At 41.2% G+C, this 26,337-nt stretch overlaps 1 protein-coding gene across 1 annotated transcript in view; it reads left to right on the top strand.

Moving 5' to 3' along the window:
- Positions 1 to 26,337, top strand: part of LOC126299395 (uncharacterized) — a 312,015-nt gene that overhangs the window by 284,257 nt on the left and 1,421 nt on the right. The window contains exon 7 of the mRNA XM_049991268.1: positions 20,966 to 21,068. Within this exon, the coding sequence (XP_049847225.1) occupies positions 20,966 to 21,068 (103 nt within the window). The remainder of the gene's footprint in view (positions 1 to 20,965; positions 21,069 to 26,337) is intronic.

Here is a 26,337-nt window from a genome sequence, read left to right as displayed (position 1 = left end):
GTCTCGAAATGAATAAGTGATCAGGTGTGTGCTGCTGTGCTGGAGGCTTCGCATATTATGGAACACTGCTGCTCACTTTTATGGGGTGTACCGATTTCTGGAGGTAATGTGTGAGTTTAATTAATAGAATGGTTATGTATGACAGAATGCGGGCAGATGTGAAAACAGGAGCAAAAACGTGACAAGCAATATCTTACACAAAATGATCAAAGAACAAGTGGGAAAAGTATCACTTGGTAGAACACAATTTTTGTACGTCTGAAGGATTTAATCCCCTTTTTTGGTTTGTGTAATTTCCAGGTTCATATTAGTTCTGTTGCCAGTCCCATACATTTTAAAGTATTAGTAAGTTGGATGGAATGGTTGTGGATGGTGCTGTGGAAGCCACTATAGGTACATGGCTCGAATTCTGTTTAACGCTTATTTTTTGACAGGATTGACCGTTGGGCACCCACGTTATACCTTGACATGAAATTGTTAAGCTGTATTTGATAGAATGTTTGGGAAGATTGAAAAGATTTGATAGAGAGCAAATAATACGGTGTCGTCAGCGTTATTAAGAAATCAGTCTTCACGGAATACCAGCAGTGGTGCGGGAAAATTAGATGTGTAGAGTACCGACTCTCAGGTCTCTCCTGCCGACGGGTGGAAGAGGTGGGTGGGAGTATGATGTTCAGTAATACACAAATTAGGTTTGGAGTTAAGAGAGAATACCGGGAATCTTCACACGATCGACAGTTGTTCGCTCGGTTGGTAGGATAAGAGACGAGTGAGTTCGGAAAAAGTGGTCTTCAGTAGAATATTTGGGGCTAAAGCTGCTTGGAGTGTGGGAAGGATTAGATGCCGTTCGACTTGCTCACCATTTAAAGCGCACGAATCAGTCCAATAACGATGCTGATGGATCAGTAGAAAGAAGTTCCCATACTGGGTTAGTTGGACGTCAGAAATAAGAGGCTTTTGGAGGTAGAATGCTGATCCTTAGATTCTTAATATTTGACCGATATTTCTGTGTAAAGGAGGGAGACAATTTCAGGATTTCATATCCCTACAGTGTCAATAGTGATTATTTTCCATGAAAACTTGAATTTTGACGTTAATTTGATAACTTTTAGCCATCAGTATTTCCTAAGGAAATGAGTGCTGATACAAAGAAGCAGCAACCTTTTGAGTATCATTGCCGGATGCCATATTCACGCAGGCTGCACGCTGAGCACATGACACAAAGTAAGGGGAAGGGCACGTTCCTGAGCCTTCAAAAGCTAACGATACTGAGTAAATTTTCCATTTATTGGTATGTTGGAGAAGGATTTCTATTACAAAACATAATTTTCTGTACTTCCGTTTTATACCCTAAACATGAATTACCCCGCAATTACATGGTCGCCCAGATATGACACCAAAACTAATTTATCTGTCAGTATTTTCTGCTTTTCAAGTAAAAGTACCGGAATGAGGTACCACCCCTCTTTCGATAATCAGGAAACAATGACACTCAACATTCAAACATAAACTGTTCACTGAATGGGCACTAAATCACTGTATTTTAATCATTACTTTAGGACTTTTTATTTTTTTAGGGGCTGGAGAAACGATACACACATAATAACCTGTTTCACTGGCAGGAGGACGTTCATAGCCCTCAACGATATTATCTATGAACAGCTGAATCTCTACTGACATGAGAGGAGGATCACAGTGTAATGTCACAGCGAGCACAAAATTTTTTAAAGACGAGATACATGGCCCATTTGTTTAACGATTGCATAGAATATCGTCTGACGGAAAGTAATCTGATCCCATTCGTTCCGAATGCCAGTCTAATGCTGTAACGAGTGCGCCACACTTCTACCTTGGAATTTTCATGTGCTCCCACATGAAAATGTGCCATCTCATATACAGATATTGCATTGTACATATGCATCATTCCACAGATGTTTCTTCAGTGGTTAAGGGTATTGGCCTCTTACCGGAGCAGAACACCTCTGCTGTCACTTTAAACAACCAAGTTTGTCTGTGGTTCAGAGGCTTGTTCGTGTCCTCTCTTACAAGGGGACCGCGCATCACCGGTTTCGTCCAAATTTATTATTTTTGCGGCGCTTTGCCACATATGAAAATGACAGAAATGGGAGCTCCAGGTGGCTAAGGGTTTGGAGAAAATATCATATTTGCCTTGGGTGGGGCGAGGCATGAGCCATTTATATTAACAGATCTTCCATGGAGTGACTGGCGCAGTGGAAAGAGTACAGAACGGTGGTGTGAAAGTCTTGGGCTTGAGTGCCTATGTGGAACTTCTTTTATATTTTGAGTTTTTAGGTTACTTACACTGCAAATAATCTTAAATAATTTTGTACTTCTCAATATTTTCATAAAAGCCTCAAAAAGAAAAATCAAAGGAAAATTTAAGATTGGAAATCAATTTCTAGGAATGAATTATAAAGCGTTCACCAGAACTTCGTATATAAAATTATGTACTTTTATTATTTTACAGTTGATGGTTTATACGTGTTGATGATGATAATGATTATGATGAAAGCAATTAGATAATAAACAGTTTCAGTTGTAAATAGTTTTATTGGTTCATTCATGACAGGCTCCGGACGATTATAAGTCCATTTTCAGGTGAACAACACTGCAGCAGGAAATGGAGAAACTATAATACCACTTGATAGTTGTCTGTTATAATAATAGTGGGAAGCCACTGCCTACTTGTGAATATGAAGCTAGTATGGTCGGGTTAGTTAGGATAAAACACGGGTGTTGCACCAAATAATCAACAAAAATTATCTAAACAAATGAGTGGTCAAAGGAAGAAGAAAGGAGAAAAAAAACACGATAATATCAACGAACAACGGAAGAGAACTTACACCATGAGCCGCGTTGTCAAACCGCACACTGGACGCCATACTGAGGGCAGGTAACAGCCGCACGTGAAGTCGAGATACTGTATAACACGGCGGTAGAAGGCAGCCACTCACCAAGGCTAACGACCGTCATTTTACAAGGGAAAGTAATGCAATTAAGTGGCCGATAGTCCCAGAGGTGACTAGCACGGTCGTTAAAATGGTGCACACATAAAGTGTTACAGATCAAAAGATGGTGAGACGTACATCGTCAATATATTAAAAAGATGTGAAAATTATGTACTCGGGCATAAGCAGTGAGAGGCCCAACCACTTGTTAAAAATGATATAAAGGTAAAATTTAAATTTTAAAAAGCCACAAATTACCCAACACTGGAAAGTTGAATAAAAAACTAAATATAGCAAGAGCTGAGTATCCACATAGCATATATTAATTAACAGTAATACTTTTTCCATAGATCATCAATACAACTTTTCATAAAAGTGTGGGACGCGTCAGTTAAAAATAAGTTTTCTGTATACAATATAATTAATATTTTTTTACAGTTACTACTTCGTATCTAAAAATTCATCTATTGAGTGGAAAAAGTTGTCATTCAGAAATTCTTTTAATTTGTTTTTAAATTTTCGTTGCCCATCCGTCAGACTTTTATTGCTATTTGGCATATGACCAAAGATATTTGTGGCAGCATTAACTATCCACTTTCTGTGCCAAAATCAGATTTAACCCAGAATAGTGAAGACCATCCTTTCTTCTAGTGTTGTAGCTATGCAGTTCGTTATTATTTCGAATTGGGATGGGTTATTAATAAAAGTTTCATAAGTGAATATATGTATTGCGAGGGTATTGTTACTATTCCGAGTTTCTTAAATAAATGTCGGCGACGTGATCTTGGGTGCGCTCCAGCTATTATTCTGATTACCGTTTTTTTTGCAACGAATAGTTTTTCTCTTAATGATGAATTACCCCACAGTACACTGAAGACCTAAAGAAACGGATACATCTGCCTAATATCGGTTAGGGCCTCCACGAATAAGCAGACGTGCCACAACACGACGTGACATGGACTCGACTAATGTCCGAAGTAGAGCTGGGGGGAATTAACATCATGTATACTGCAGGGTTGTGCATAAATCCGTAAGATATCTCTTCTGAGCAGCATGGTGCAAGGAATCCCAGATATCCTCAATAAAGATCATGTCTCGGGAGTTTAGTGGCCAGCGGACGTGTTTAAGCTCAGGAGTGTTCCTGGAGCCACTCTTTAGCAATTCTGAACGTATGGGGTAGTGGCACTGTCCTGCTGCAATTACCCAAGTCCACCGGAATGCACAATCGACATGAATGAATGCAGGTTATCAGACATGGATGCTTACATACGTTTCACCTGTCAGAGTCGCATCTAGGCTTATCAGGAGTCCTACGTCACTCCACCTACACACGCCCCACACCATTGCAGAGCCTCCATCAGTTTGAACAGTCCCCTGCTGAAACTTAGGGTTCATAGATTCATGAGGTTGTCTCCATAGCCGTACATGTCCATCCGCTCGATACGATTTCAAATGAGACTCATCCGACCAGGCAACATGTTTTCAGTCATCAACAATCCAGTATCGGCGTTGACGGGCCCAGGCGACGGGTAAGGCTTTGTGTCGTGCAGGCATGAAGGGTGCACTTTTGGACTTTCGGCTCCAAAAGCCCATAACGATGATGTCTTGTTGAATAATTCTCACGCTCACACTTGTGGATGACCCAGCATTGAAATCTGCAACAATTTGCGGAAGGGTTGCACTTATGTCACGTTGAACCATTCTCTTCGTCTTGTAGGATCTTTTACCGGCCGCAGCACAGTCTGAGATCCAATGTTCTATCGGACTCCTGCTATTGGTACACTCGCGAAATGGTCGTGCGGAAAAATCTCTACTTCATCGCTACCTTGCGGATGCTCTGCCCCATCCCTCGTGCGCCAACTACAACACCACATTCACAGTCAATTAAATCTTGGTAACCTGCCATTGTGGCAGCAGTAACCGATCTAAAAGCTGCGCCAGACACTTGTTGTCTTATTTAGGCATTGCCGACCGCAGCACCATATTCTGTCTGATTACATATCTCTGTATTTGAATATGCATGCCTATACCAGTTTCTTTGCCACTTCAGTGTATGATGCCATATGAAGGCAGTGAATGAAAACAGGCATAGTTGGTTAATTTACTGATATGTGTATAACCAAAATTTGCAGTAATCCTTGTATCATAAGTAGCTGAAGCTAACCGTTTCAGCAGATCATCAATGTGTTTCTCCCAGTTCAATTTCTTGTCAGTGCACACACCCAGAAATTTTGAATATTCTGCCTTAGCAACAGACTTCTGTCCAAAGTTTATATTTATCAATGGTGTCATGCCGTTTACTGTACAGAATTGTATGTACTGTGTTTTCTCAAAATTTAGTGAGAGTCCATTTTCCAGAAAACCACTTAATCATTTTCTGAAAGACATTATGTGTTGGATGTGATTACTATATACTTGTATCATCAGCAAAAAGAACTAGCTTTGCATCTTCATGACTATAGAATGGCAATTCATTAATATATATTAAGAACAATGAGGAACCCAAAACTGAACCCTGTGGGACACCATTCTTGATACCTCCTCAGTTAGAGGGCTCTGCTGAATTTTTGCAGACTAGATGTACTGTTAATCTCAAACTTCTGCATTCTTCCAGTTAAATATTAATTAAACCATTTGTACATTGTTACACCCATACCACAATTATTAAGCTTATCTAGAAGAAGTTCATGATTCACACAGTCATAAACCTTTGAGCGATCACAAAATATCCCATGGGTGATGTTCAGTTATTCAAGGCATTTAATATTTGATCAGTGAAAGCACTGAGAGCATTTTCTGTTGAAAAGCCTTTCTGAAATCCTAACTGACATTTTGTTAGTACTTCATTTTTACAAATATCTTATGCTACTCTTGAATACATTACTTTTTCCAGAATTATGGCTAAAATTGTCAGAAGTGATATTGGACAGTAGTTGTTAGCATCAGACCTATCCCTTTTTTATGTAGTTTAGCAACAGATTACTTCAGTCTATCTGGTAAATGTTGTGTGCTACTTCATATGTGGCTGATAATCCTACTTACCTGATGGCAACAAGCTTTTAGTACTCTGTTGGAACTGTCATCAATTCCATATGAGCTTTTACTTTTGAGTGACTTTATTATCTTTCTAATTTCAGTTCTATCAAACTGCGTAGGTATTGCCTCTTCCTTATGCTGCCTTGCATTTTCTAATGAATAACTGGATCCTATTTTTTCTAAAACGCTTAAAAATGTTTGCTACTTCTGACTTTTTGTTAACAAACTTTTTATTGAGTGTGATAGAAATGCAGTCTTCTTGTGCTGTCGGTTGCCCTGTTTCTCTTTTAACTAAATTCCAAATCGTTTTAAATTTATTGTCAGATGTTCTAATATCAGGCATAATGCACATACATCTGGGATTTTTAATAATTTTTCTGCATACAATTCAGTAGTTTCTAAAATGTTTCATTGATGTGGTTTACGAAATATATCCAGCGGTAACGTTAGGTGACTCACCCTGTATATACCAATTTAATTATCCTTCTTCGTCGCCACAAAGGTCACTTCATTAATTTACTAGGAATAACGCACAGCGTAAACAAGAACCTATCAACAACCCTAAACAAGGAAACCACGCTGAAGCAAATGTATCTTCTATTTAATTATTCTTTTTTTGAAGTCGCGCTCAAACCTCACCAACGTTCCTTTCAAACTCATTTCTCAAAAATTTTAATCTTCTTTCATCCCTTTAAATTCTGTCGCCAACTGGTAATATTTCTCCTTGTGGTAGCAAGGGACAGGGGCCACAGAAAGATAACTGTATCTGACAGTTTCGTCATTGGCACAAACATCAGATTTGCCTCGCTGCCTCAGGTAACTACGGCAGTGTAGTCAGGACGCAACAAACTTTCACCAGGAAACCAACTGTTTTAAAAAAAGTAGAAAGTAGGAGGAAAGTTCTGTTGATAGGTAGTAGCCATGGAAGAGGTGTGGGCCAGATCTTGCGGGAAAAATTAGATGACAGGTTCCAGTTCACACCTTTTTTCAAGGCCAGGGCAAGTCTTAGGCAAGTCATAGAGAATGTAGGATCATTGTCCAAGGGTTTTACAAATCCGGATCATGTTGTGATAGTAGGTGGTGCGGGAAACACTATTGATTTGGATCAGGGCTACAATATTGAGTGTGACCTGGTAAAAGTGACATCTGTAACAAACCACACAAATGTTGGCATGGTTCCTGCTTTCATGTGGTGTGATCGGTCCCTAATTGAACAGCTCTGTCAGGAGTGTCGATATGAAGCCCTGCCATTCGGGGTAGCCGCGAGGTCTCAGGCGTCTTGTCACGGTCCGCGCGGCTCCCCCGTCGGAGGCTCGAGTCCTCCCTCGGGCATGGGTGTGGGTGTGTGTCGTCCTTAGCGTAAGTTAGTTTAAGTTAGATTAAATAGTGTGTAAGCTTAGGGAGCGATGACCTCAGCAGTTTGGTCCCATAACAGCTTACCACAAATTTCCAAATTTTCCTATGGAGCCAGATCAGCTGCTTCAGGAAGCTACTTTTCAGGCATAGGTTTCGTTCTTGTTGATGGTATTGATAGGTGGGACTTCACAAGACATGGCCCGCATCTCAGTAGGGATGGGAGGGTTAAATTGGCTGGGATGATAGTAAAAGCTTTAAAGGAATGAGGGGGGTGGGGACGCTCTAAAACTCGTGTGAGTACCTCTTTTGTAGGTTGAGATCAGTGTCCAATAATTCAACATTGAATGAAATTAAGCTTAATGAGAAGCTCACACAGGAAGGTACTAGAGATGTTCAAATATCACAGGATTCTAGTAAAAGTTCAGTGAAAAATAATGTTCTATGTCACAAGATTGTCTTTAAAAGCACCGCGAAAAAAAAGTTAGTATATTGCATCGGAATATCAGGGGGTTAAAAAAACAAAGTAGATTGGTTCTTTGTTTTTTTATAAGATTTAGAACCTCACAGTGGAAAGATGTACGATGCCTGTCTGAACATCATATAGTCTCAGATGTACAAAAGGAAGATTAGGTGGAAATAAGCTTTCAGCACTTGAAGGGCTTATTTCAATAGTGGTACAAGTCCATTACCTCCACTTTTCTGTCTATAATGCTTCTGACGTTAATGGTCCAAAAAAACAGAAACAAAGGTTCATCTCTAGCAAGAAGCCATATGCTTGCATATTTCTGGTATCACAACCGCAGATTTTTCAGCGCTCATTTAACTTTAGGACTCTGTATCTCAGAATGAACAAAAATGGACTTGTACCACTATTGGAATAAGCCCTTCACATGTAAGTAGAGACACTCTGGAGAGAGGAGGAGTTGCCATAACTAGAAAATTTTGTGTAGAGCAACATATAGAAGAATGTATGTGTGAGCTTAAACTGAATAATGGTATTTTTATAATTATATTCGTGTATAGGACCTCAATAGGAAATTTTCAGCTATTTATGAAATACATGAATTCTTTGTCATGCTAGCTGTCAGACAGAGGGAAGCAAATTGTTGTTTGTGGAGATTTCAATGTAGATCTTCTGACAGAGTCCGGCAGAACGCTTGACCTTGAAGTATTAGTTGGTTCTTTCAATTTGAAGTCAGTTATTGATAGATAATGTTTTATAAACCAAGATTACAATTTACCAATTGAAAATTTTAGGGAAAGCTTGCAACAGTTAGGCTGGAATGAGGTACACAGAAAACCTGATACTAACTTAAAATCTAACTTATTTCACGATGGCTTTATGAGTGTATTTGAAAAGAAGTTCCCTAACAAAACGGTAAAATATAACTGTAATAAGCTATGGCTTAATAAAGGGATAAAAAGAATCGTGTAAACAGAAAAGGGAACAGAACCTTACAGATAGAAGGAGTAATGATTACGTATTTGTTTATATGTTCAGATGTACTAACGTGGTTCCATTAAAAAACGTAGGTTTGTGGTAAAAAACATACTTCCGTGCATTTTTGTATGGTTTGTATTAACCAATTACACTAGGCCCTCTCCTCACGTTCGGTCTGTGGAATGGATTCGTCAGTATTTGATGTGGTTTACGAAATATATCCAGCGGTAATGTTAGGTGACTCAACCTGTGTATCACCAGCAGAGTGCCCATTGATTTTCAAATGACTGGACAGAATGGACTTAGAATAATTAAGGTCCCGATGTTCCTTGAATACGATGTTAAAAGTACGCCATGCATGTCAGATAAAGAGGCATTGGCAATCATCGTACTTAATTTGATAAATACCTGAGCCCATATGCGGTTGTGGGTCCTAGCTTCTTGGTGCCGGTACTGAAGACCAGTCCCACTCTGTGTAAAACATGCCGCTGTGACTCCAAATGTTTTGAGTCATTGGCCAGCTTGATCTGAAATTTAACCTAAATACATCTACATCTACAACCATACTCCGCAAGCCACCAGACGGTGCGTGGCGGAGGGTACCCTGAGTACCTCTATAGGTTCTACCTTCTATCCCAGCCTCGTATTGTTCGTGGAAAGAAGGATTGTCGGTATGCTTCTGTGTGGGCTCTAATCTCTCTGATTTTATCCTCATGGTCTCTTCGTGAGATATACGTAGGAGGGAGCAATATACTGCTTGACCCTTTGGAGAAGGTATGTTCTCGAAACTTCAACAAAAGCCCGTACCGAGCTACTGAGAATCTCACCTGCAGAGTCTTCAACTGGAGTTTATCTGTCATCTCCGCAATGCTTTCGCGATTACTAAATGATTCTGTAACGAAGCGCGCTGCTCTTCGTTGGATTTTCTCTATGTCTTCTATCAACCCTATCTGGTATGGATCCCACACTGCTGAGCAGTATTTAAGCAGTGGGCGAATAAGCGTACTGTAACCTACTTCCTTTGTTTTCGGATTGCATTTCCTTAGGATTCTTCCAATGAATCTCAGTCTGGCATCTGCTTTACCGACGATTAACTTTATATGATCATTCCATTTTAAATCACTCCTAATGCGTACTCACAGATAATTTATGGAATTAACTGCTTCCAGTTGCTGACCTACTATTTTGTAGCTAAATGATAAGTCATCCTTCTTTCTATGTATTCGCAGCACATTACACTTGTCTACATTGAGATTCAGTTGCCATTCCCTGCACCATGCGTCAATTCGCTGCAGATCCTCTTGCATTTCAGTGCAATTTTCCACTGTTACAACCTCTCGATATACCACGGCATCATCCGCAAAAAGCCTCAGTGAACTTGCGATGTCATCCACAAAGTCATTTATGTATATTGTGAATAGCAACGGTCCTACGACACTCCCCTGCGGCACACCTGAAATCACTCTTACTTCGGAAGACTTCTCTCCATTGAGAATGACATGCTGCGTTCTGTTATCTAGGAACTCTTCAATCCAATCACACAATTGGTCTGATAGTCCATATGCTCTTACTTTGTTCATTAAACGATTGTTGGGAACTGTATCGAACGCGTTGCGGAAGTCAAGAAACACGACATCTACCTGTGAACCCGTGTCTATGGTCCTCTGAGTCTTGTGGACGAATAGCGCGAGCTGGGTTTCACACGACCGTCTTTTTCGAAAGCCATGCTGATTCCTACAGAGTAGATTTCTAGTCTCCAGAAAAGACATTATACTCGAACATAATACGTGTTCCAAAATTCTACAACTGATCGACGTTAGAGATATGGATCTATAGTTTGCACATCTGTTCGACGTCCCTTCTTGAAAACAGGGATGACCTGCCCTTTTCCAATCCTTTGGAACGCTAGCCTCTCCTAGAGACCTAAGGTACATCGCTGCAAGAAGGGGGTCAAGTTCCTTCGCGTACTCTGTGTAAAATCGAACTGGTATCCCATCAGGTCCAGCGGCCTTTCCTCTTTTGAGCGATTTTAATTGTTTCTCTATCCCTCTGTCGTCTATTTCGATATCTACCATTTTGTCATCTGTGCGACGATCTAAAGAAGGAACTACAGTGCAGTCTTCCTCTGTGAAACAGGTTTGGAAAAAGACATTTAGTATTTCGGCCTTTAGTCTGTCATCCCCTGTTTCAGTACCATTTTGGTCACAGAGTGTCTGGACATTTTGTTTTGATCCACCTACCGCTTTGACGTAAGACCAAAATTTTTTATGATTTTCTGCCAAGTCAGTACATAGAACTTTACTTTTGAATTCATTGAACGCCTCTCGCATAGCTCTCCTCACACTACATTTCGCTTCGCGTAATTTTTGTTTGTCTGCAAGGCTTTTGCTACGTTTATGATTGCTGTGAAGTTCCCTTTGCTTCCGCAGCAGATTTCTAACTCGGTTGTTGTACCACGGTGGCTCTTTTCCATCTCTTACGATCTTGCTTGGCACATACTCATCTAACGCATATTGCACGATGGTTTTGAACTTTGTCCACTGATCCTCAACACTATCTGTTCTCGAGACAAAACTTCTGTGTTGAGCCAGCAGGTACTCTGAAATCTGCTTTTTGTCACTTTTGCTAAGCAGAAAAATCTTCCTACCTTTCTTAAAATCTCTATTTACGGCTGAAATCATAGATGCAGTAACCGCTTTACGATCGCTGATTCCCTGTTCTGCGTTAAATGTTTCTAATAGTTCGGATCTGTTTGTCACCAGGAGGTGTAATATGTTATCGCCACTAGTTGGTTCTCTGTTTAACTGCTCAAGATAATTTACAGATAAAGCACTTTAAAAAATTTCACTGGATTCTTTGTCCCTGCCACCCGTTATGAACGTTTGATTCTCCCAGTCTATATCCGGCAAATTAAAATCTCCACCCAGAACTATCACATGGTGGGGAAATCTACTCGAAATATTTTCCAAATTATCCTTCAGGTGCTCAGCCACAACAGCTGCTGAGCCAGGGGGCCTATAGAGACATCCAGTTGCCATGTCTGAGCCTGCTTTAACCGTGACCATCACCCAAATTATTTCACATTTCGGATCTCCGTCAACTTCCTTCGATACTATTGCACTTCTTTTCGCTATAAACACGCCTCCTCTGCGGTACACACGCCTATCTCTGCGGTATACATTCAAATCTGAGTTTAGGATTTCATTACTGTTTACGTCTGGTTTCAGGCAACTTTCTATCCCTAGTACTATATGGGCATTGTGACCGTTTATTATTGAGAGCAGTTCTGCGACCTTTCTGTAGACGCTCCTGCAGTTTACTATTAGCACATTAATATTGTTATTCCCTGTTGCGTTTTGCCTACTCCTACCTTGCCGTGTCTCAGGAGGCGTCTTGTCGAGCCTAGGGAGGGAATTCTCTAGCCTAAAAAACCCCCATGTGCACTCCACACGTACTCCGCTACCCTTGTAGCCGCTTCCGGCGTGTAGTGCACGCCTAACCTATTCAGAGGGACCCTAGATTTCTCCACCCGATAGCGGAGGTCGAGAAATTTGCACCCCAGATCTCCGCAGAATCGTCAGAGCCTCTGGTTTAAGCCTTTTACTCGCCTCCAAACCAAAGGACCGCGACCAGTTCTGGGAACGATACTACAAATAGTTAGCTCAGATTCCACCCCGCGAGCGAGGCTTTCCGCCTTCACCTATTCCGCCAACCGCCCGTACGAACTGAGGATGACCTCTGAACCCAGACGGCAGGAGTCATTGGTGCCGACATGAGCAACAATTTGCAGTCAGGTGCACCCAGTGCTCTCTATCGCCGCCGGCAGGTGGTTTATTGATTGAATTTTACGGAATGTCCTCATCGATGGGTGTCAGGGTAATGCGATGGTGAATACCATTAAGTCCTTTATGTTGCATTTGTTGAATAAGTGTCCACAGCCTGAATTGTGTAGCTGCTAGAGCTTGCAATGAACCTGATAATTTCAAGTTCATTTTTATATTCGTTTTCGTAAAGGGGTACTTCGGTAGCTCGGTGCACCATTGCACGTGAAGCAGCAGTCTTATATTTTTGTGGGTGATTCGATGAGCTGTGGATTATACTGTCAGTCTTAGCCTCTTTGCTAAAAATGTGATGGGAAACTTATTGTTTTGTAAAATGATTTCTAAATCTAAAGAGGGTAAGGTTAAATTTTAAAAAAATTAAAAATCATTTGCAAAATAATATGGCCCCAGTGGCCAGCCTAAGTCCTTCATGGTACACCACTTCCAACATCTTTAAATAAGATGTTCGTCAGACCCATACACCAGGAACCCACAATCAAGCGGAGATCGCACTAAGGCCCTGATAAACTGGAACTGACAAACCAGGCCTGCTCCTCATGAATTGTGTATAAGATATTTTGAAATGCTGTACTTTAATGGACCGTCTCTTCAGGCCCTTTTAAGCTATGGCAACGATGTAATTTTAGAGTCAAATATAAGATTCAGAAATTTCACCATGTCTTTAAATTTAAGAATCCTTCGTACTCAACTCAGGGAAGTTGAAAACCGAACGGGAATGACTAAAAAGGAAGCACACAGATTTCTCAATAGAGGATTTAAAACCTGTCTTCTCTTTCCATTCACTACTGCTGAAGAGTCAGTTGCAACTGATGAGTTGTTGTTGCAACACTTGAAGAGAAACAAAAGACAGGGAAGTTATCAACAAACAAAGAACACTGGACACGAAATGTAACAATGGACGAGATAGTATTAATAGCTATTGCAAAGACAGTCACGCTTAAAACACTACCTTGAGGAACAACGTTCTCCTGCTCAAAGTGATCAGAGAGGGTATCATTGACTTTATGCATTAAGTGTCTGGACGAGAGAAAGACTATTTGAAGACGGGAAGACACCTTCCAAAACCCCATTCACCAAGCTGCCGGAGAACGCTATGCTGCTAAGTAATGTCTTGGGCCTTATCGACGTCAAAAAAAAAAAAGTTCAAATGTGTGTGAAATCTTATGGGACTTGCTAAGGTCAATAGTCCCTAAGCTTACACACTACTTAACCTAAATTATCCTTATACCGCTCGGCTAATCCCTCGCGACTATCGATGTCAAAATATATACCCCGGAGATTATGCCGGCACAGGAAAGCCTGTTGTATAGCCGCTTGCAGGAAGGACAGGTTATCAAAGGGGAGCGGTACCTCATGAACCCACACTGAAAGCGACCAAGGAGCAGTCAGGATTCTACGATCAAAACAAGGCAGCAGTTGATTGTCAACTCCAATGTTTTCCACACAACTAGTGAGGACAATATTACGATAACTACTCTGGTATATTTGGTCCTTCCCAGATGTTAAGAGTGGAATTAACGTGTCACTTCTCCACAAATTAGGAAAGTAACCTGATGTCAAAATGAGATTAAAATGGAGAGAAGTATTCCTTTGCTGTGCCCTGTGAGGTGCTGTAACACACTATAATGGACCCTGATGATATACCACGAGCTGCAAATAATGCAGTATTCAGCTCTAACGTGGAGATGCGGCAGTTGTCTTTTCCACCCGTGGTGAAATTGAAGTCCCAACTGACCCTCTCAGCAGCTACTCTCCAATGCTAGAAAGCTGAATCCTGATGGGCTGTGGCGGTGGCTATGGAAAAATAGACCACCATAGTCTGAGCACTCTCTCACTGGGTGGTCTTCAGAGTTCCATTCCCCATTACAGCAACAAATCGTCACCGGCCACCTCTTACAGAATTCCTCCTGATGGCCTCGCATACAACTGTACTTTCAGTGGAACAGTTTATGGTGGTCAGGAACTGTTCTCCCTAATAATTCGGCGACATTTCGCTCTCGCTGCCCGAAATACTGTGTTGTTCTCTCCAGTTGACTGGCACTTGTACCTACGCAGAACTGCCCACCTGGACCTGATTATAGAGTAACATTGGTCGCTGCACCAAGAGACAGTCTGCCTTTATAGCTGGCCTAAAGACTACAGAATGGATGCTTCAGCAGTATGGCAGATTGTTTGGCTAGTATGATCAACCCATTCTTGGACGCTGTTACTGTGTTCAAACACATCATGTTGGCTGTAAAGCATCCAGTTTTTCCTTCGAAGCACACATCATGGTGGTTGTCTTTCAGGTTTCACACTGTCTGGCAGGTGAATCCAGACTGGTAAATCGTCACTTGAGTGCAAGTCATCAACCAGTTACCATTGAGCAGTGTGTGCAGGTGTTGGAGAGCATACCGAGAGAGACAGCAGTAAACGACACTGTAGCAGTGTTGGAGTATGTGCTCTGCCCCATGTTCAACATACACGCATGTGAGAACAAGATAAGTTTCTCAGCTGCTCTACCCAGGGGGAAGATGGCCGCAGAGCCCTAAAGCACATTACTTTGTTTTACAATCACAACACAGGTTGAAGGGGTCTGGAAGCTGAGTAAGGATGCCATGGAAGCCTCTTCAACTAGCACTTCATGTGGGAGCAGGTAGAATGAACGTATTGTCAACTGATGACGCACATGCACCAATACAGCGACTAATAGCATGCTGTTTGTGAAGGAGCGAAGCGAGCGATGGTAGGCATTGTTGACGAAAGTAGCCACTCCTGCTTTAGCTCTCTCTCCACTAAGGTCATCCTTTTGGAGAAAATAATCACATAGCTCAGGGGCATCAGGGAATTTAAAATGGGTGTCTTGAAGAGAGAGACATATTGGCGTAGCCTGAGTTAAGAGACGTAGTTCCTCCACATATCTCCTGAAACCATTCAAGTTTCACTGCAGTAGGAAGCCATCTAAACGGTAAAGTATTCCGCTATCTCTCCCCTTTCCGTACCTCCGTGGTGGGGAGATTGTATCAGAGGGGAGTAGGGATGGTAACGTGAAATACTCGTCAGTTCCCTCAGGCAGACGTCGACACCTGCACCATTGGACAGGACAAAGGTTGCGAGGTCTGATGTCTTCGGACCTGATCATTTTGGTTTAATGGTTTTCGACCACAGCTTGGACTTCAGGGACGATGGCAAGGCCATTTTAACAAAAACAGTTTTTTGGGACTCATCTATCATCTGTTGTGAGGGTTCGTTACCTTTTGGAAGAGTATGTTCCCCAGCCACCACTACTGCCATGGTGGATAGGCTTGGTTGTTGTTGGACTAGCGGTTGACAGGTGCAGGTGGAGGTGGAATGGTCAGCTGCCAACGCCAGTTTTCTGCACAGGCTGCTTCAACATTGAACAAGTCTGCACAGAAGTTGGTGGCTCCGAAGCCTTGAACGTCTTTTTCGCGTCCGAATAGAAGAGCTGTTGTGTCACATTAATTTCCTGGATATTCTTCTCTTTTGCAAAGACAGGACATTCTTTGCTCCAAACAGGATGGACTTTGGAGCAATTGATACACATGGACTGGGCAGTACATTGGATGCTGGAGTCGTGGGCAGTGAAGCTGCATCTTCCATAGGTAGCGTAATCATTATGACCCATGGCGGTATGACCAAAGTGTTGACTCTTACAGCACAGCGTTACATTAGGCACATAGGGCCTAACGTTAACGTGGAGAAGGTCGGCCACAATACATTTAGGCAACTTTGGTAAATGGAATGTCAGACGCTGCCATTGGGAGTTCGCCTTCATCCCATTTCATGACATTCTGAACTTCACCGATCCTCATGCTTTCTCACTCCAGCTGCAGTTTTTTGGTATCCCTACCTATAATTTTCCGGCACCTCACAAGTCTTTTACAACACAGATGTCTCAGGTGGAATAGACACGAACTCCTGGGAGTAAAGAAAAGAGATTTAGACTTCATGGAAGTCCAACAAACAGTTAGGGAACAAAGAGTCTACCCCAACAGAGACCTGCTTACCTGGGTACGCCTTATACATCTTAGGTGCAGCAGGTTCCCCAGAGGCTGCCCGCTAACGACTGTTCCGTCTCAACTGGCATGTATCTCATCGGCACGCCGCACAATTTGAGATTGAAGTTCTTTTTTTTTAATTAGGTTTGTACCATTCTCACAGTCAAGGCAGTCAAGCTAAGAGCCCCGTTCCCTGCGACATATAACTTTCTACAGCCGTGCCACACGGTGGTCGCTGAAGCAAGCCAAAAAACTGGTGACTACCACTAGTCCCCAGCTCAGTAAACCTGGACTCGCCATGTCTGTGCCCAGCAAACGAATACTGAGCTCCCTGAGGTGCTCACCATTTATAAGTAACCGGGGAACACATGTGCCCTTATCGAAAACACCACGGATGTGGCGAGCATTACCCCCAATTTACACCTGCTCGGGTGATACTCATCGTAAAAACGGGGGAAGTAGTAATTTTCTCGGCATCTTGCGCATGCCATAAACGCCGCATTTTTAGAATTACGTGTTTGTCTGAAAACTTCCAAAGAAAATCAAAGCTCTTTTACATACATAAAAGATTCGCCCGCATTACACAGATGCAGACTGGCAGAAAATCACGCGGTACGCATAATTTGCCAAATATTGACGAGGATAGCTGCTGATGCCCAATAGGCTATATTTTGATGCAGTCTTCTCGGGATGTGATTTATTTTTCTCTCTCGGTGAGATAATAGCAATTTTGAAGGTTTTTAATCAAATTCTGTACCTGACTAATAACAGATATCGCTGGCTTGCACTAGCGGAGTGCATGTGAGGGAAGTCACTTTAGTTGTGCACGATGACAGTCCTTCTTCATCTTGAAAACCCTCGTCGTATAATTGGGGATTTGTTTGTCCGTTCCACGAGTCAGTTAACAGAAGAAATTTGTTCTCCTACACACAGCGCCTCATCACGTTACACCCATTTTTTTTCTTCAGGCTGATGAAACCTTCTCACATTTTGATGAAGTATTGACGACATTACTATATTTTGCCACGTGCCCATATTCGGTCCAAAATAGCTCTCTTGCAGCCATATGTAGACTGTTGGCAATAATTTTCCAGAAAGGGCTTAACATGTAGCGCTGTATACGAGCGGGCTATTTTGTTTATATTTCGATTTATTTGCAGTGTAAGTAATGTAAAAACTGAACATGAAAATGCTTTCTCAGAGGAATTCGGCTCACGACGCTCGGTTGAGCGTTCCTTACTCTTTCGGTTGTGCCAAAGATTGCTTGAAATTTTACTAACGAAAATGTCTCATGCGTAGTCTGACCCGCCATTTTTTCCTAAACGTGTGGCCATATGGAGCTATCACTTCTGCCCGTTTTATTTCGGGCCAAGCCCTGCATTTACCATAAATTGGGTCGAAATCAGTGATGCGGGTCTTACTCACGTGTTTAACCGCCTTACATACATTCAGCCTTCTTGTCACTTTTTTTATTCTGTACTTGATGGTGTATTCCTTCAGGTAGTTACAGTAATAACGGCCTGTATTTGATGCAAAGGATGTGGCTACTTTCTGCTGTTGTGTGGTCTCAAATACAAGACATGGGCGCGTAATGTTGGCTTTGACCATGCACACACTTTAACTTTCTGGGTGCTTGACTTCGTTTAGAAGTTTTGTTTCTATACATGAAGTAGAGAAGAACCGTAATTTACCACTCGAAAAACACTTTCTGACTTTCAACTGCCAATTCCCAGGCTGTAATGCATGTAACTGTGAGAACAACTCTACTATCTCAGCTGCTTTTTCCTGCTCTGCCTGCAGCAACATGCATCCTACTCCTAAACAAGCAATTGTTTGCCATACACAAAGGAAGAAAGTAGAGGGAAAATTTTCTAGTTTCCAAGTGAGATTCTCTTGCAGACTACTGCTGCAACACAACAATCTAATTTAATTTGAACAATTTTTACTTACTGGTGTTTTAGTGGTTTTTACCTAATTTATTGAAACCCGCGTATTTTGTTTCCTGCTTGGTTGCTATATATGATTTTTCCAATCTCTTTAACGAATAAATTATGTTTTTCATGGTATCCATGTGACAACGTACTAATCTCCAAATTGCAGCAATACTCCAAAAGTCGATATATAACTCGAGGAGGAAATTCTTGTTTTCTTTTTTTTATATCTGAAGCCATCACATTGCACAACCTGCTTTCTTGTTTCCTACTGCAAGCCATTATTTATAGGTTTCTGGCGCGACAACTGGAGTTATTCTTATGATACATAAACAATCTTCCTGTTGTTTCTTGGCGTATTATAAAGTGTATCAATAACTATATCATCCAAGCAATTCCACTGCTTTTCAACATTCCTCTGTGGCACACATTTCAAACCTTCTGTTTTCTTCATGCCTGTACTGCTCATCGTCCACGTTTCACTTCCATAACAGACTACGCTTCAGACAGATACTTTCAGAAAAGACCTAACACTTATCACATTTTGAAATATTTCTGTTTTTCAGAAACGTTTCTTTTAGTACTGACAGTCAGCATTTTATAGTCTATTTAATACATTCAGCAGTTTTTCTGCTAAAATAGCAAACCTCGTCAGCTGCTTTTAGTGTCTCATTTTCTAATCCAATTACGTCGTAATCAACTGATTAGTTTTACCTTTGTTGATGTTCGTCTTATTACCTCCTTTCGAAACATCAATTTTGTTCAATTTAAAACGCCCTGTGTTCAGAAGGGTAATATTATTTCATATCCTTTACACTCCTTATTAACACTGGTATCTGACGTAGTTTCCATACTGCATTAACCTTATTTTACCTTTGTTGGTGTTCACTTTATTACCTGTTTTAGAGACTTCACAATTAAAAGCACCCTGTGTTAATAAGGATAATATTATTTTACACGCTCTACATTGTAAAGTTCTCTAAAGTTTAGAAACAGCTCATTCTTCGATAAGCTGCGTCTTTATTAACACTGCAATCTGACGCAGTTTCTGAAGACTTGTAGCTCTCACATCCCAGCAAAAAGATCCATAACAGACGTTACTATTTTTTGGTGAACAGTTTCGTTTTTTACAATAATTCAGACGTAATAATCATCTCAATCAAACGATTGGCATACCAGATGCTTCCACACAAATTTTTGGTATGCAGCGTCATATGCTGAGAAACTGCCTCTCTCAAAACTCCTTGCAACGACTTACAGCTGACATTTGCCTCGTGTGATTGGCATATTCCTTTTTCCTTGTAATGGTACGGAGTCACGACAAGCTACCGGAACAAAATCGTTGACCTGTAAGTGGTACCGGCCACTAATCTCGTTGCTAAGTTTGATGTGAGTCACAACTTTTGCTGTAAGAGGTGACTTCATAGAGTGTGAACGATCTTTGATAAGTTGCTGGAATTATCTGCGAAATCTTTTGCAAATACTGTGAACTCTTTCAAACATCCCTCTCTCATGTCTCATAATATTTAATTGTTCCTTTGCAATAGTGAATCTCCATCTAAAGTGAAATTTTGGTTATCACGAACAAAAAAAATCTCGTGCTCGTGGCACATTTGATCGGATATTCTTATGTTCATAATTTTTTAACTAAGCAGCAGTGTTGAACTGTAACTAAAGACTAAAACTACACTCACCTAACCGCCTCTTTGTCTCTAGACAAAGAAAGGAGAGAGAGTTGATTGTCATAGGATCACTGGTTTCGTAATATTAGTCCATATCAGCACTAATAGTTGTCTCCGGTGAGAGACACGTATTCCGCATATTCGAGTGCAGTTTTCTGCTTGAAGGAAATTGAAGGTAACAGTTAGCTAAGAATGTTAATGCATTGCGTTAGAGAGCGAAATAAGGGGGCGAGGGGATGGAAGGAGGGAGGGAGGGAGGGAGTGAGAGAGAGACAGAGAGCGGTAGGAGAGTGAGGGAGAGTGGAAAACTTGCAGAGGATGGGGGAGGGGGCACAGAAATCATGACATAGTGGTACAGTGTGTCTGATTCTTAACAATGGACGATTAATACAGACCTGTAACTGAACATCAATTTGGTCTCACGTAAGAACAAGAAATCTGACTCTGTGAACATTGTGTTTTTGCTGATATGTAATACAGCTAAATTCTGCATCTGTACAGTAGCTAAATATAATGAACCATTTAAATTAACGACGGTTTGCTCATGACAAATTTCGACAACTATCCATCGTTTTAATTCGTAAATATATATATATATATATATATATATATATATGTCACATCTTTATCCAATCATGCATGACAAAACTGACAATAAGAGAATGTGTTTTATTAGAGAGAATGTATGAGATGGATGAGGTTTGTTTCAGTGACCAGCGCCATGGCATTTATTTATGTGCATACAGAATGTATTCGTCTGCTTCGCAGACGACCACGTCTGCCTGAAGACCAAATTCCACTGGAGCAAATGATGTAAGCAGAAAACTTAAAACTGTCAAAAACTACTAAACTTATGCAGTGCATAAATCAAATTGTCTATTCCTATATTTATGTGCTCTTATTAGTTACCTGGAGTAGTATAGAATAACAATAACTAACAATTTTTCTTCCATTGTCATGACCAAGAATTTTGTTGTGATTCATCTTCATGTATGGAACTTTAGGGGTGTTCAGTTGTATTTTATTAATATTCTGTTATTGTACAAAAAATTCAAGTGGTTTATTGCTGGCATTTGTCTTGTAATGATTTAAATTGATTGCAAATGCAGTGAAGAATATCAAATTCAGTGATTTTAGCGAAATGATTGGTTACATTTTACAGTCATCTTTTGTTCTTTAAAAATTATCGTTACTATTAATATTATGTGCATTAATATAAAAAAGGTTTGTTAGAATTACTATTTCAGCTGTCCGATATACTGTTATTTTGCAACTCAGTTTCTTTTCACAGCCTGTTTTCCTCAGAAAAACTATATGCTTTCTCTTATACTAACTTCCATTTAAAAGTGGGAACGAAACAGTATAGTGTAAGTGGGAATACCAGAAATACAGGTGTATATAAATCAGTTATACAAAAGTAACCATTTTTTGTGAAAAAGTTAATCCATTTGCAGAAATGTTTGATACAGCGCTGAATGCAGTATATCTTCAAGTTTTATTTACAGGATCAATGTGGCTACCTTTTGTAAGACGACGAATGTCCCATCTTTAATCAGTTTCCTGCCAAATCCTATGAAGCAAATCTTGATGTATCGTAGCAACTGCTTGTGTCATCCGTTGTCGCAGCTCGTCGACGTTTCCTGGAAGTGAAGGAACAAACACCCTGTCTTTAATGTAACCCCATACACAGAGGTCCGATGAGGTCAAATCAGGTGATCGTGGTGTGTGGAATATTGTTCCACCACGTCCAATGCAGGCCGCCAAATTCCTATAGAGGTACGCGACAACTTCACGACGATAATGTGGATGTGCGCCATCTTGCTCGAAAATAAATTCTGTGACCATATCCTGTTGTAGTTGAGGCAATAGATAATGTTCAAGCATGTCCAGTTAACTGGGCAAAAAAGAGAGAAATGTAAATCTTGCTACAGCGCAAAACACATGTACCGCAGGTTTCATGTTCGACTATGTGAAGTAGTTTCTGTTCGCCCCGTATGCGAGTCACACTGCCGCAGGTAAGGAAGGAGGTTCCGTCACTGAACGCAATTTTATTAAGAAAATCATCTTCAGTCTGCGTTTTGTTAAACATTTCTATATAAAACTCAGCTCATTTTTCATTGTCACTTTCTCTTACAGCTTGCAACAATTCAATTTTTAGTGTTTCAGTGACAAGCCTTTCTGTAATACATTGCAGACTGTAGCACTAGGCATCTTAAATTTTAAGATGGCACGTCTCATTGACTACGAATCTAACACTGCCGGACTGTTTCTATTGCTGCATCAGAAACTGCTGGCCCACCCTGACCCGGCGTCCTATGTGATTCAAAGCCAGTTTCGGTGAAACGATTGTACCAATTAACAACAGTTTGTATCAAGGTGATGGCTTGCAGTGTTTAGTCCTGAATTGTGTCTGAACTTCAATAGCGGATTTGGATTCGTGAAACCATAAGCAACACTGTGCACACACTGTACGACTCCATGATGACTGTTAGAATAACTCAGTTGCGTGTGTCACTTAGCGGGATCGTTGGAAACTAATAGTGGTAAGCGGAAATAATACTTGAAGATACACTGGCATTCACCGCTATATCAAACTTTTTATAAGTTGAAACTTCCTGGCAGATTCAAACTGTGTGCCCGACCGAGACTCGAACTCGGGACCTTTGCCTTTCGCGGGCAAGTGCTCTACCATCTGAGCTACCGAAGCACGACTCACGCCCGGTACTCACAGCTTTACTTCTGCCAGTACCCCGTCTCCTACCTTCCAAACTTTACAGAAGCTCTCATGCGAACCTTGCAGAACTATCACTCCTGAAAGAAAGGATATCGCGAAGACATGGCTTAGCCACAGCCTTTTTATAAGTTATTTACTGTTTTCAGAATTAAAAATTATTTTTATACAATTAATTTATAAACATCCTTTAGAATAATAAATCTGCTTTACACTAACATTTACACAAGGGGCAAGTATGAATTGATTACGATATTGTGAGTTTCATCGTTCACAAGTTCTTATGCTTTTAAAAGGAATTGACCATGTTATTATGCTACACAGGAAATGCACCTGTCTGTTTTAAACAATTTTAGGCACCCAGTTGTTTCGTTCTTGAGACTTTTATAGATTAAATCATTATGATTACGAAGTGAGATGGGAATGACGATTCATAAGTCAATGTAATCTTTTTAAAGCTTCAGAATATGCTGAAACTCTGCGCATCCTGTATATTTTTCACAATTTTTTCTTCGGTCTTCTGCTCTCTCTGATACTGAATTCAGTACCAGCACCAGGTCTTCGAAAACCGTAATAGGGATCTTCAGTTCATACTGTATACGGAGTGAAATATCCATCAGTGTCAACATTCTCCTTGAACGATTTAAGAAAACCTCGAAATCCCAAATCTGGTTTTGAACTTAGCTCGTCTAGAATCCGAGGCCAGTAGTGCGAGTATTGAAATACTCTCTTTCTGTTATACACTAAAAAGCCACTGATCATCGTGTCGTTGGATGCCGCCAGCTGGCGTTGCGGGCACGTGACGCGGTAATAAAAATATGTAAGCGGGGCAGACACGGACGGGGGATCGCCCTAGCGAAGATATAGGTTGCAAATGGAGAAATCCACTGAGATAAGCGACTTTCACAAATGGTAGATTATTATTAGGCAGAGACTGTGAACGAGTATCTCGAAAACGGCGAAGCTAGTCGAATGTTAACGTGCTACTGTCGTGAGCATCTACGGAAACAGGTAGAAAGATAGTGAAACTACCACTAGTCCAGTAAGGACGTCACAAAATAGGCCTTATGGGGCCTTTACCTTGCAAAACACGAGGTACAAGATTTTATTTTCTATCTTGTGTATATGTCTGGGAATATGTTGAATCCAAGTTTTCGACCTCCAAACCCCTCGGGACAACTTTTTGTGGCCAAAAAACCAAGACATTTTGGCACTTTTTTCGATTTTTCGCATATTACTTGGGAACTATGTATGCTACTGAAAATGTTAACCTTAGAAAGAACATTACATTTTGCGTCCTTGATCTACTTAAATCTCAAAATCGGTGCAGCCCTTTGGCCAGTTGTCAAAGTTCGTTCATCTATACCAACACAGACAAAAAGTCGTCTCCAACGCCTGTAACTAAAATACAGCTACTCCAAATGAAAAACGTCAAGTGAATCTCTTTATTGTGCACCTAGTCCATCGTAACTCTTTCACACCGGCGCCTGCCATCAGAGAAAAAATAATGGGGTTCCTGCAACATTTTGTTTCACCTTACTTCTTTGGCTGTAGACTAGCAGCAGCCGGAACATGGAACTACTGCGACATGCATAGGGTGCCGTTAACACCACATGACAAATGGCTGTGTTTGGAGTGGTGCTGCGACAGGGGAACATGCGCTGCTGAAGAATTGCGTCGCATTGCGTTCCCCGACGCATGGCGGTTCTGCACAACCCCGGATGACCATTACTGGCGAATAAGGAGATGCCCTCGCGAGTGGTCCCACATTTCCTGATTGCCAGTGTTTTGGAGAGACACGGTAGTGTTACGCCTGATACAGTGGCGTGGTGAGCCATTGAGTATGACTTCAGCTTAAGGCAGATAGTGACTGAAGGGAAACTGATGGCACAACAGTACGCCACGGATATCCTGAGTCCTGGTGTGTTACCTTTGATGCAACAGTACGATAGTGCAATTTTTCAACAGGACAATGCTCGGCCGCACGTGGCGTGGGTGTCTATGAGTTTTCTGCGTGACACTGAGATACTTCCATGGTGCCAGCTCCGTCCCACTGCCAGTATCCAGGATATCAAGGACCAGTTACAACAGTTGTCGACCATCTCACCCCAGGGGATGATACAACTTCATCACAACACCTTCCAATCTAATCTGTGCATGCATCCTGCTCAGAGAGGGAGCCACATCACATTGACATACTGTCAAGTTATTTGTAATACTGACTCGGTTATGTGATCAATAACGTCATATGCCCTATGGAACAGTAGAGTTTGATTTCGTGCTGATCGTTCCTCTCTATGTAGGTCGGTGTCAATAAAATAGTTTCGCATTCGAAGGAGAAAGTTGGTGATTAGAATTTCGTGAGAAGATTCCGTCGCAACGAATAACGCCTTTCTTTTAATAATTTCCAGCCCAAATCCTGTATCATTTCTGTGACACTCTCTCCCATATTTCGCGATAATACAAAAAGTGCCGCGTTTCTTTGAACTTTTTCGATGTACTCCGTCAGTCCTGTATGGTAAGGATCCCACACGACGCAGCAGTATTCTAAAAGAGGACGGACAAGCGTAGTGTAGGCAGTCTCCTTAGTAGGTCTGTTATATTTTCTAAGCAGTCTCCTTAGTAGGTCTGTTACATTTTCTAAGTGTCCTGCTAGAAAAACGCAGTCTTTGGTTAGCCTTCCCTACAACATTTTCTATATGTTCCTTCCAATTTAAAATGTTCGTAATTGTAATACCTAGGTATTTAGTTGAATTTACGGCTTTTAGATTAGACTGATTTATCGCGTATCCGAAGTTTAACGAGTTCCTTTTAGCACTCATGTGGATGACCTTACACTATTCGTTATTTAGGGTCAACTGCAACTTTTCGCACCATTTTGATATTTCTTCTAAATGGTTTTGCAGTTGGTTTTGATATTCTGATGACTTTGTTAGTCGATAAGCGACAGCATCATCTGCAAACAACCGAATACGGCTGCTCAGATTGTCTCCCAAATCGTTTATATAGATAAGGAACAGCAAAGGACCTATAACACTACCTTATTTCCCTAATTTCTAACAGTCAGTCAACAATATTGATAACTGACCTCTACATGCTTACTGATATATACACGGTCCAGTGACATTAATGTGAGCGCTACCCATGTTCGAAGTCAATGTGTGGCAATCACTCACAGACGGCAGGAGGCAGCACTAACAGCGGAGCGTGTATGTAGTGTGTCGGGGAGACGCGGAAGACAGTGCAGTCATTGACATAATGCTGAAACGGAACAGTTCATCTGACTTCCAAAAGGGCACGATCTTGGCTTTCAGGCCAAGAGTGGATGCATTTCCGAAAAGGCTAAGTCTG

Source organism: Schistocerca gregaria, chromosome X (genome assembly GCF_023897955.1).
Source record: "Schistocerca gregaria isolate iqSchGreg1 chromosome X, iqSchGreg1.2, whole genome shotgun sequence".
Lineage (NCBI taxonomy): Eukaryota > Metazoa > Arthropoda > Insecta > Orthoptera > Acrididae > Schistocerca > Schistocerca gregaria.
The sequence above is the reverse complement of the archived record's forward strand: the minus strand, read 5'-3'. Positions and strand labels throughout refer to the sequence as shown.